Source organism: Micropterus dolomieu, linkage group LG02 (assembly GCF_021292245.1).
Source record: "Micropterus dolomieu isolate WLL.071019.BEF.003 ecotype Adirondacks linkage group LG02, ASM2129224v1, whole genome shotgun sequence".
Lineage (NCBI taxonomy): Eukaryota > Metazoa > Chordata > Actinopteri > Centrarchiformes > Centrarchidae > Micropterus > Micropterus dolomieu.
Window position 1 is genome coordinate 31,295,002 of NC_060151.1, and position 13,129 is coordinate 31,308,130.

The 13,129-nt window shown below is 41.6% G+C and overlaps 1 protein-coding gene across 1 annotated transcript; it reads left to right on the forward strand.

Annotated features, from left to right (window-relative positions):
• Positions 1-1,604: 1,604 nt before the first annotated feature.
• Positions 1,605-8,008, forward strand: LOC123962352 (keratin, type I cytoskeletal 13-like). The gene is made up of 8 exons (XM_046038423.1): positions 1,605-1,973; positions 2,103-2,185; positions 4,003-4,159; positions 5,058-5,219; positions 5,318-5,443; positions 6,785-6,859; positions 6,962-7,110; positions 7,787-8,008. Exons 1-8 carry the CDS (start codon positions 1,605-1,607, stop codon positions 7,914-7,916), a joined length of 1,251 nt encoding a protein of 416 aa, XP_045894379.1. The 3' UTR covers positions 7,917-8,008.
• The last annotated feature ends 5,121 nt before the right edge of the window (positions 8,009-13,129 follow it).

Consider the following 13,129-nt stretch of genomic DNA (forward strand, 5'->3'; position numbering starts at 1 on the left):
GTAAGAAGAATGATTTTAAATTCTATTCTGGATTTTACTGGAAGCCAATGCAAAGAAGCTAAAACAGGAGAAATGTGATCTCTTTTCCTGGTTCCTGTCAGAACACGTGCTGCAGCATTCTGGATCAGCTGAAGAGTCTTAATGGACTTTTTCGAGCAGCCTGATAATAAGGAATTGCAGTAATCCAGCCTAGAAGTAACAAATGCATGATTACAATCTAAATGACATTTTTATACATAAATATAAGCAAACGAAATAGCTTTTCTATTAACGGATCAAAACGTGGCCCTCTCGTGCTCCGAGCCCTCTGTAGAGGCTCGGGGTGAAAGCGTTAAATTCCACTCAGGTGACCTGCTGCTGCGAGAGAGCGGGGACGGTAATCATACACAGTAAAGGTCCCAAAACGGCAGCAGAGCAAAATTAGTTGAGATGTCACATGGTGACTCCTGGTGAAGCTGCCGCCGGCCTCCAGAGGACTACTTTAAAGGATATATTTTAAGATTTGCATTTTGCAGTAAGCTCCTGCAAATCTAATGTGAAAAAACAAATGTGCCAATTATAAATACAAAAAAACTACTGAACGTGCAACATCCAGCTAAATTATAATTTTCTGTAAATCAATCAAAATACTAATTTTTCTGAGACTCTTAATTGGTACGAAACCCTTGAATTTACAGAGTTGATCTCTTGCACACAAACAAATTTAAAAACCTTTGTTGGATTTGTCATCGCTTTGTTGTTTGTAATTCAGAATTAAAGTTACGAGCATCTTCCTGCAGGTCTTCATGCTCGCCATCCCGGGATTCATTCTTGTCTTCAAAAATAGAGCAATAAACTAGTCCGTCTTTTGTAATCCATTCAATGTGCCCACTGCACTTTACTATTATTGTACTATTATTATAGTATTTCACGAGTACCATAATGTGTATAGCCTATTTCAGCACTGTGACTCTAAACCAGCAGCACTGTTTGCTGCGTGGGTTATTTCCTGTATTGTGTTACTCGTTACTCGATGTGCCTCTGCAACTGCCCCTCTGGGAAAATGAAGTGACTTAAATGGAACTGAATAATTGCAAAGGATGTGGTTTCACATGCGACTATTAACTTTAACTTGTATTTGTTGCCATTTAGACTCCCCTGCAACCATATAATTATCTCCAACGCACAAACACAAGATTTCTCTGAAACCCTGAAGCTTTCACAGCAGTTTACTTCCATAGTTGAACTCTTACTTTTGACTGAACCTCTGCTGCGTGTTTGGGCAGATTAGTTTACACAGGGGCCTGCTTGGTAATTGCACTCTGTAAGTCACATAAGACTGGGATGTTCAGGAGACCTTACCTCTGCCGTTGATAAACAACCCATCACACTCATGCAAGTAAGTTTTTTATGGTTACATTTTTCCCCGACCTTTCGCCTGCCACACCCAGGACGGGCCTCCCCGTGCGCATACCTGACTCCCCGCCTCAGCTGCTGTCACGGTATCTGCGCAGTGATTGATGGCTCTTTGGCTGCAGGAGGTTTAAATAGGAGGCGAAACTCCTGCGGCGCCTCACTCTCCTCTCTGTGTCGCCTCCAGCCGCAGCAGAAAGAAAGCATCCATCATGACCTCCACCTTCTCGTCTCGCTCGATCTCCAGGTCCGTGAGGTCCTCCGGCTCCACCATCAGGAAGGGTAGCAGCGTGTACGGAGGAGCAGGAGGCTCCGAGGTCCGCATCTCCTGCGCTTCCATGGGTGGAGGCTACCTTTCCTCCGTCAACCACGGCGTGGACGACAGCCTCATCGGCAACGAGAAGTTCGCCATGCAGAACCTGAATGACCGCCTGGCCACCTACCTGGCCAAGGTGCGCGCCCTGGAGAAGGCCAACGGCGAGCTGGAGCTGAAGATCAAGCAGTTTGTGGAGAGCAAGGTCGGTCCCAAGTCCAGGGACTACAGCGCCTTCTACGCCACCATCGCTGACATCACTGCCAAGGTAAAACTCATCCTCACAGGTAACATGTGCAGGTTCAGCGAATGACTTTGGAAACGTACATTTGACGTCCTGGAAGAGAAAATTCTTTTGAGTTTTGGTTCTCACATGAGAGTGGTTTGTCTTCTCCAGATCCAGGACGCCGTCAAGGTGAACGGAGCCGTCCATCTCAGCATCGACAACGCCCGCCTGGCCGCAGACGACTTCAGGAGCAAGTGAGTCCCTGCCAGCAGAACTTACTGTTGTAGTAGTAGCAGTTATAGTAATACTATTTTACGAGTAACTGTAGTAGAAGCACTAGTTGTAGTTGAAGAAGCAGTAGCAATAAACACAAGTAGTATATTAGTAATACTACAGAATCACTGTCGTAGTAGTAGCAGTACAAACAGCTGTAGCAGCAGCAGTACTCGTAGTAACAGTGCCAGTTGTGGTAGAAGCTGTATTAGTACAGCTGCAGCAGTAACAGTACTAGCTGTAGCAGCAGCAGTACTCGTAGTAACAGTACCAGTTGCAGTAGAAGCTGTATTAGTACAGCTGCAGCAGTAACAGTACAAGCTGTAGCAGCAGCAGTACTCGTAGTAACAGTACCAGTTGCGGTAGAAGCTGTATTAGTACAGCTGCAGCAGTAACAGTACAAGCTGTAGCAGCAGCAGCAGTACTCGTAGTAACAGTACCAGTTGCGGTAGAAGCTGTATTAGTACAGCTGCAGCAGTAACAGTACAAGCTGTAGCAGCAGCAGTACTCGTAGTAACAGTACCAGTTGCGGTAGAAGCTGTATTAGTACAGCTGCAGCAGTAACAGTACAAGCTGTAGCAGCAGCAGTACTCGTAGTAACAGTACCAGTTGCGGTAGAAGCTGTATTAGTACAGCTGCAGCAGTAACAGTACAAGCTGTAGCAGCAGCAGTACTCGTAGTAACAGTACCAGTTGCGGTAGAAGCTGTATTAGTACAGCTGCAGCAGTAACAGTACAAGCTGTAGCAGCAGCAGTACTCGTAGTAACAGTACCAGTTGCGGTAGAAGCTGTATTAGTACAGCTGCAGCAGTAACAGTACAAGCTGTAGCAGCAGCAGTACTCGTAGTAACAGTACCAGTTGCGGTAGAAGCTGTATTAGTACAGCTGCAGCAGTAACAGTACAAGCTGTAGCAGCAGCAGTACTCGTAGTAACAGTACCAGTTGCGGTAGAAGCTGTATTAGTACAGCTGCAGCAGTAACAGTACAAGCTGTAGCAGCAGCAGTACTCGTAGTAACAGTACCAGTTGCGGTAGAAGCTGTATTAGTACAGCTGCAGCAGTAACAGTACAAGCTGTAGCAGCAGCAGTACTCGTAGTAACAGTACCAGTTGCGGTAGAAGCTGTATTAGTACAGCTGCAGCAGTAACAGTACAAGCTGTAGCAGCAGCAGTACTCGTAGTAACAGTACCAGTTGCGGTAGAAGCTGTATTAGTACAGCTGCAGCAGTAACAGTACAAGCTGTAGCAGCAGCAGTACTTGTTGATGTAAAGTAGTTTAGATGAGCGTCGCTGACCTGCATCAGTTTTATCAGGTCTGATCAGCAGGTTTGAATGAGTCAGTGAAACCACAGCAGCATGTGAACAGAAACAGCGACACTGTTAAACAGTCTCAGGTGTTCACTGATTGACAGGTGAGATATGCATGTTTGTTCAGGAGCGGCTCTGACCCTCAGGGCTTCACTCATAAATCTGTTTCTAATAAGAGATTTCAACTCTGACAGCTGCCGGAAATCAAAGAGTGGAGAGTGACAGACTTAAACTGAACTGCTAAAGCGCGTTTCATTTATAATGAGCCAGCAGTCACAAAAGGCTTCAAACTAGGTCTTAAACATCATCAAAGTTATCATGAGATCAGCTCACAATGCCGCCTCTGTGCTGACCTTCACCTACGCAGACTGAAAGACACATTTAGGGCACCAGCACTGCATTTTTATATTTTTTTAATAGCAGCTCTAATAACAGATTTAATCATGTTTGTACAACGAGCTGAGCATCATACCTGTCACTCCTCCTCCTGCAGGTTCGAGAACGAGTTCGCCATGCGTCAGTCGGTGGAAGCCGACATCGCCGGGCTGAAGAGGGTCCTGGAGGAAATGAAACTGGCCAAGGCCGACCTGAGCCTGCAGATCGAAGGTCTGAAGGAGGAGCTGATCTTCCTCAAGAAGAACCACGAGGAGGTCAGTGAGCACGAAAAACACCTCGACCAGACTGTTCTGTTCATTTATTTATAGAGCACATTTAAAAACAAACTAGTTTACATAGTGTGATTAAATAAGTACTTAAATAGTAGTATTTAAGTAAATATAATTAAATTAAATAAATATAAGACAGATTTCACTTGTCATTACAAAATAATACATTTTAATTAGAATATTTTTCTAAGGCCTCTTGAAGTATTTATAAAAATGACCATGAAAAAAGCAGTGGCCGTGTAATTTTTATTGGAACTCAAATCAGAAAATAAGTCAAATTAACAAAAGTCAAAAATGTTCTTGTTTGCCGATGTAAAATAAAGTTCACATTCAGTTTGGTAGTCATTGTGGTATTCTCTGTAGTATACTGAAAATAGTTTTTAATTTTGGTATTATTGCAGTAATTATACGTTTTCAAACTTCAAACTAAAAAAAGGTTTGTTTTTTAATTTGCTTTTAATTTTTGTCGTCCATGACACACACATCAATAGAGAAATATGTTTCAGCCTGATAAATTGATTTTGTTTAAATATCGGCAGCCCCAGACTTCCATACGGGAGAAGCATCTACAGGATTAACAGTGTAAAAGCTCCACTAGCTCCCCCTACAGGCCGTAATGCTCATTAAACCCAAACACACACTGCAGATAGAAAGCCACCTATTGTACATTTTCTTATTGCTAATAAATAAAGATTTTTAAATTGTATTTTTGCATTAGTTCAATGTGACATTGTAAAAGATACAGACAATAAAAACAACAAAGAGTTTGTGTTTTCAGTTACTGATTATTAAAAACCGTTTCAGACAAGGAGTAAAATAAATATCCATGAAAGAACGAAGGAAGAACTCCGTAAACTGACGTCTTCTCTTGTTTTGTCTCCAGGAGCTGCTGGCGATGCGAGCTCAGATGAGCGGTCAGGTCCACGTGGAGGTGGACGCCGCTCCAGCACAAGACCTCAACAAGATCATGGCCGAGATCAGAGAGCACTACGAGGCCATCGCCGCCAAGAACCAAAAAGAGCTGGAGAGCTGGTTCCACACGAAGGTAAAACGCCATGACATCACTTCCTGTGCACGCAGAGATTGGCGTGCGCGTTGCGTTCTCGTGTAGACCGGAGCTGTGTGTGTTTGTGTCGGCTGCAGACGGAGACTCTGAACAAAGAGGTGATCACTCAGACGGTGGACCTGAAGACGTCCAAGACGGAGGTCACGGAGGTCAAACGGACGCTGCAGTCTCTGCAGATCGAGCTGCAGTCCACGCTGAGCATGGTGAGTGTCGCTAATTAATAAGTAAATAAAATATTTAAAGTACCAAAAGGTAAAGGTATTCATTATGCAGAATATTATATTAAATTACCTGATAATACCTAAATATTGATGCATTCATGTGTTCATCACTTTACTGTTGCAGCTGTTAAAGGTGGAGCTACTTTTTATCACGTTAGATTTTATATTACTTTATATACAGCTGGCCAAGCTTATGAATTTCATCAAGGGATCAATAAAGTATTAACTTCATTCAAAATAAAACATGTTATTTTTATTTTGTATTATTAATCTGAATCTGCAAAGTAAGTAAAGTTATCAGATAAATATTGTGCAGTAAAAAGTACAACATGTCCCTCTGAGATGTAGCAGAGCAAAAGTATAAAAGTAGCAGAAAATAGAAATACAAGTACCTCAGAATTGTACTTAAGTAAAAAAAGTAATAAAATAAATAAATAAATGAATAAAAATAAATGAATAAAAAATTGTACTTAAGTAAAAGAAATAAAACAAAATAAAATAAATAAATAAAATAAAAATTAAAAGAACTGTACTTGAGTAAATGTACTTAGCTGCTTTCCGACTCTGCTGGTCCCGTCGCCCGGACAACGGGGAAACAGATATGTCAGCGACAAACAGCTGAATTGATTGATTGGACGTCAACATTTGAAATTGGCAAAATTGAAACTGAATCAAATGTCAGTTGTTTTTTTTCAGGGATTCAGATTTTCATTAAAACAGAAGTTTATTGCATTTATAACTGGTCCAACGTTGAAAATCCAACATCGCCAACACGTCCTCATATCTGAACGACTGAAAAGGTCGATTTGTGTGCAGACCTTCAGTAAGCCACACAAGTCACAGGACCTACGTCACATGACATTTAACACTTGGGAAACGTTGTGAAGCTGTAGTAGTTTCGTCAGGTTTAGGAAAAGACGGTGGTTTGGGTTAAAATAAGTACGTAACATAACTCATCTATAAAACACTTCACCTTTGTCTCTCTTCCACACGGGATTTGAACCTCAGTCTCCTGAGCTCATCCATCCACCCCACCACCTCCTTACAGGTCTTTGTCGCTCTTTATACTACGTCGCCTGACTCCTTCTGCCACTGGAGGTCGCGGCCTGAGAAAAACCTGAATACGGGTCGTAACAAGCTGCTGCATCATCGACCTGTTCGGCCGTTTCTCTGCCGAGGACGGGAGAAAAGTCCCATCCGTTAACAAAGATGGTGCAGGACTGCTGCTCAGTGCCGCCACAGCTGAAACATGTAACAACCTGTAGATGGAAGCTTGAGGGAGAACGTGGTCGTGAAAGAAACCTGTGTGTTTTGTTTGTGCAGAAAGCGTCGCTGGAGGCCCGGCTGGCTGAGACACAGAGCCGCTACAGCATGCAGCTCTCCGGATACCAGACGCAGGTGAGACAGAAACCGTCCTCCACCTGTTTGTCTGTGTTTCACTGCATTATCCAGCCTGTTTCCTGCGGCAGAGTCTGATGAACTCTTCTTCTCGTCCTGCAGGTGACCATGCTGCAGGAGCAGCTGGTGCAGCTCAGGGCCGACCTGGAGCGCCAGGGACACGAGTACAAGATGCTGCTGGACATCAAGACCAGGCTGGAGCTGGAGATCGCCGAGTACAGGAGGCTGCTGGACGGAGAGGCCAGCGGCAGGTGAGAGCAGACTCAAGTGTTCACGGTCAGACCTGAGGAGGGCAGATACCGGGGCTGTGGAGACCAACGAGGGGGGCCGGTTATATTGTACAACTGATAAGTACACGTGGTTTAACCTACTTTTAGGCCAATAAAAAATATTAGGGAAGTAAAGTGTTTATTAATTAACTAAAAAGTCATTTAGTCTTTTAGTAGTAAGTCACAAGTACTTAGCTGGTTAGTAAAGTAAATAAGTAGTAAAACAGTAAATTATGTAGTACTTTAGTGAAGTAAATAAGTAGAATTAGTATTCAGAAGGAAGTGAATCAGTATATCTGTAGTATTATCATGTAAATAATTAGTAAAATTAGTCATTTATTAAATACTAAGTAAATATGTAGTTAATTAGTATTTTAGTAGTAAATTGCATGTAATTAAGTAGGAAGTGGTAGTTAGGTAGTTACTCGTAGTATCTCGTAAGCAAGTAATTAAATAAGTAACAGTAATTATCCTTGTGGACTTCCTGCGGTGTGGAGAAAAAAAAAACACTCCATGTTAAACAAATAAAAATTTCTAATACTAACACAAAATATCAGCTGGTGGAGACGTCCATTATCAACGTCTTCAGATGTCATTTGTCCAATTAAAACCCAGAGATATTCAGTTAACAGTGATCTGTTTTCTGATTTGTCCGCAGCGTCATAAGCTCCTCCTCCTCCACGACCACTAAGACCAAGCGAACGGTGATGGTAGTGGAAGAGGTGGTTGATGGGAAGGTGATCTCCTCCTCCTCCTCCACTTCCTCTGCCTCGGCCACCATCCACTGAGCTGCTGCAGAGGGCGACAGCCAATCATCAGCATCATCATCATCATCATGGTTCACTGACGTTTGAAACAATAAAACGAGAGTTCAAATTAATGTTTTAGTCGTTTTTCTTTTAACAGTGTTGATGCCCGTCCTGCTGCCGATGTTTTCCTGCAGAGTATTACACCTTAGACGTTGCACGCAGTAAATCCCAGCACAACGGGATAATTTAGCATCTTCCCAGACAGCAACTACATACATATACAGAATCTGACAAAAGTGAGTGCACGCCTCACATTGCTGTAAATATCTGATTCTATCTTTTCATGTTTCAACACTGAAGAAATGATTCTTTGCTACGATGTAAAGTAGTGAGCGTGCAGCTTGTATAACAGTGTAAATTTGCTGTCCCCTCAAAATAACACATCACACAGCCGTTAATGTCTGAACCGCTGGCAACAAAAGTGACGACACCCCTAAGTGAAAATGTCCAAATTGGTGTCAATACTTTGTGGGGCCACCATTATTTTCCAGCGCTGCTTTAACCCTCCTGGGCCTGGAGTTCACCAGAGCTTCACAGTCCTCTTCCACTCCTCCATGACGACATCATGGAGTCAGTGAATATGTAGAAAAGTGTCAAATTAAAAAAGTACGGAAGCCGAGAGCGGCCATGTGTGAATTTTTTCTTATTTTTTTTGTGTCACAAATTAATCATTAAAAAATTTTCTGTGATTGTCAATTTCTGAAGAAAACAACTGAGACGATATATAAATTACCTCATGATCCTGAGACGGGGCGCCAGCCCAGGTAATAAAAGGTTGTTTTACTCTGAATGTTGCAGTCAAGTTGATGTTTTCGGTGACTCGACGTTGCTGCTGCGTCGCTGAGCAGCAGGCAGACTCTCCAAATAACCGAGAAGCGGAAACAGACGAGGCTTGTTGGTTTCTTTAAGAGGAAATGTAACAGTAACTTAGAAACAGGCCAATAAGCTGAACACAAAGTTAAGAGTCCAAAAGCTTTAAATAAGAAGAGATTCTGCCACACTGTAGATGTTAGCTAACAGACGGCAAACGAGCACAGCTGCATGTAACCTGGTTAACATCATCATTGATCCATTGAATCTCAGATGAATCACCTGCCCTGTGACTTCGTCCAAAATGTATAATTTACTTTGATTTTGAGACAGAGTGTTAAAAATCACCGCTGCTCTCAGCTTCAGTAGCGAAGACAGCAGCTTTATTAATTATAAAGTTCCTTTTCACTTTCTACTTCGACTCCACCACATCTCAGAGGGAAATACGTACTTATACTTCACTACATTTATAACAGCTACAGTTTCTTTACAAACTAAGGCTTTTACAAATAAAACATACGAAGAGTTTTTAAACAGGTTTTGTTATAAACAGTTTATACAGCTGACAAATTAGTCGATTAATCAATGAGTCAACTGAGAGACAAATTGGCTATTTTTATCATAAAGTCATTTTACATGTAAGATCTGCTCCGTCTCCTCGGACTGTGATCACTGACGTTTGTTAGTAACATTGATCTTGTGGAGGAAATAATCGGCAGATTGATCCAGAATGAAAAGAATCGTCAGCTGCAGTCTGAAACTAAACCGCTCAGAAGGAGCTGCAGCAGCAACATCCTGCTGTACATTAATGAACAGGAATCTGAGGAGAGGAGATATAATAGTACAACATGTTACTGCTTTAATACTTCAAGGCTGGAGTATACTCATACTTTTACTGCTTTAATACTTTAATTCCTGATTATACCCACGTACTTTTACTGTAAGAACATTTTCAATGCAGTACTTTATTAGGTTTTAGTACTTGCACTGGAGTAACATTTCACTGCAGGAGTTTTACTTGTAACAGTATTTTTACAGTGTGGTATTAGTACTTTTAAGTAAAGGATCTGAATACTAATGCACCTATGGATAAATGTGAAACAGTAAAGACAAAGAAAATGCAGAAGCAGAAACTCTCGCTCCCCTTCAGCTTCTTCAGACTAAACTCAGCTGCATTGTGACTCTGTGGCTTTGTTCCAGTTTCACAGCAGCTCCAGGAAATATTTTCCACATATCACATTCATTACAAGTAACCAAAATGAAGTTATTGGTGAAATGCATGTAGATACAAGCGTCGCACACAGTGGAACAAAAAGAGAATAAAATAAGAACAGATAAGACAGATAAGAGGAAAATACAAACACACACAGTAAATCAGAGGAATTTCAAACAGAGTTCTGCAGGTTTAAAGTTTCAGCCGCTCGAGTCTTTAAAACAAACCCAGGTGAGTGACGATGCCGCCCCCTGCTGGTGCTCTCAAACATCAGTCCCTTCCTTCTTCTAAAGGTTCAGTGTGTAAGTTCTAGTGACATCTAGGGGTGAGGGTCGCGAAATGCACCCCCCCCCCCCTCCACTACCCAAGCGAGCAGTACAGCTACGGTGGCTGAGGCAGGACAAAGATGTCATTATGAGATAAAAGAGATTGCCAGTCAAGAAATTAGGTTTCTTTAAGATATATTAAGAAATTATATAAATGATGTAAAACCAAATGTTTTTTTGAATATTATTGTTACTTTTTCATTAAACAACAGCCACATGAAGAATTGAAGTGCTACATGATGTCTCACACTCCTGTAATAAAGTATTTTACATCTTGGGAGGGTTGGCTCATCTGGACTAATGTAGAAGAAAACGAAAATGAAGAACATCTCAAACACCATCACATATTACCACAATGTCCTTTGATTTTTTTGAAATACAACAGAAACATAAAGTAGTGACAGCCATAATTTCAGTTTGTGGTAAAACGGTGCAACGTTTTAATGGGCATTTAGCATGTGAAAGTACAAATTACATATTTGTGTGCACAGTGAGAAGCAATATCCAATAACAATTATTTAATGCAAATATTAAAGTATTCATTATTGGTCACTTGATAGACACACAGTCTTGTTATATATCACCATTAGCAGTAAAAAGAAATGCATGTTTTCCACCAGGGCAGTAAAATGTGAAGTTTAGCTGCTGATCTGAGCTTCCCTGCTGTGACCATTTTATTACCTATAATATTCATCAGCTGTTTGTCTCAGGAAGGTAATTTCTGTCCACGTAACAAAGCCATAACAGAGTCTGGAGAAGAACTGCATGAAGTTACAATCCAACTACATATTTTTTCTACCAGCGCAGTAAAAGTTTAGCTGGCTGATCTGAGCTTCGATGCTGGAAGCTGCCGTTTTATTGCCCATTAGCGATCAGCTGATTCTCAATAATGTAGCAGACAAAGCCAAAACAGAGCGCTGGAGAGAGAGAGTCACTACATGAAACCAATCCAACTAACAATAAATGTTTTTCTACCAGCCAGTAAAGGTTTAGCTGGCTAATGCTTCCATGCTCTAAGCCAGAGCTGCCAACTCTCACGCAATTGACAATTTTCACACGCCCTCACGCCATACAGCACTTTTCTCACGCATTGGAAAAACTAATGTAGCCTATAATTAATTGCGTCGACTCGGCACGATTACACTCCACCCAGCTGATGCGACACTGGCGGACACTGTGACAGGAATCAAGCAAGCCCGCTATCACGCAGTGATGTAGCTGGTAGAGTTTTGCGATATAAAAATGTAGAATCTAAAGCGCAGCCTTGCTCTGTTGGGAATGTGAGCTGCACAAAGCTGCTGAAGTGAACAAGTGAGGATTTGGGGTGAAGTGTTTTCAGTCAGTTTCGTTTTGCACAGGTCTCATCCGGACAGTCTGTGTCGGTCTGTCTGGGATTCAATCTGTAATGAACAGCAGATTATAGAGCGGGGAGATTTTGAAAAATATTGTGAATTGTGATTAAATGAGGATGTTATTCTCTTGAAAATCTTTCTGGAGATGTCAGATTACACAGATATGTGGGATAGATCCAAAAAGCTTTGAAGATTCCGTCCAGGAGTTTCTAACTAAATTAAAATTAATTAATTTATCCTTGAGGTGAAAAGGTGCCACATTTAAAGAGGAACTTCCCCAAACAAAGACACAAAGGAGAGGGCGGACTAAATCATGAAAGAAAAAGAAATACAGCCTGCTTGAAAGCCTACTGAATTCTGGTATATTTTATATTTTAAATTGTCACCTGCTGCCTGAGTTTTGCGTTTCTGTTGTCATAGCCTAGATAAAAACATTTCCACCATAAATTGATGCAGAAAATTAAGTGTTTAATGACAAAAATCTGCTTGGGGAGGACCCCCAGACCCCCCCGCTAAGTGGCTCCTACATTGCTAAAGGTAAACCTACGCTCCTGTTTATTATGAACTATAAAGTTCCATACATTCTCCAGAATTTAAAGAAATACAGTCTCTTGGTTTGACACATAGATTCTGGAGGGAAGACTCAAAATTAGGGCTATCATGTCTGGAGGTTGGCAAGTATCCTGATCACACAGATCTGACCATGATTATTGACTTGGCTTTTCATCTACACCTACAGTGCCTTGCGAAAGTATTCAGCCCCCTTGAACTTTTCGACCTTTTGCCACATTTCAGGCTTCAAACATAAAGATATAAAACTGTAATTTTTTATGAAGAATCAACAACAAGTGGGACACAATCATGAAGTGGAACGAAATTTATTGGATATTTCACACTTTTTTAACAAATAAAAAACTGAAAAATTGGGCGTGCAAAATTATTCAGCCCCCTTACTTTCAGTGCAGCAAACTCTCTCCAGAAGTTCAGTGAGGATCTCTGAATGATCCAATGTTGACCTAAATGACTAATGATGATAAATAGAATCCACCTGTGTGAAATCAAGTCTCCCTATAAATGCACCTGCTCTGTGATGGTCTCAGAGGTCCGTTTAAAGCGCAGAGAGCGTCATGAAGAACAAGGAACAAACCAGGCAGGTCCGAGATACTGTTGTGGAGAAGTTTAAAGCCGGATTTGGTGTTTGGATTTCCCAAGCTTTAAACATCCCAAGGAGCACTGTGCAAGCGATAATATTGAAGGAAGGTGTATCAGACCACTGCAAATCTACGAAGACCCGGCCGTCCCTCTAAACTTTCAGCTCATACAAGGAGAAGACTGATCAGAGATGCAGCCAAGAGGCCCATGATCACTCTGGATGAACTGCAGAGATCTACAGCTGAGGTGGGAGACTCAACAATCAGTCGTATACTGCACAAATCTGGCCTTTATGGAAGAGTGGCAAGAAGAAAGCCATTTCTTAAAGATATCCATAAA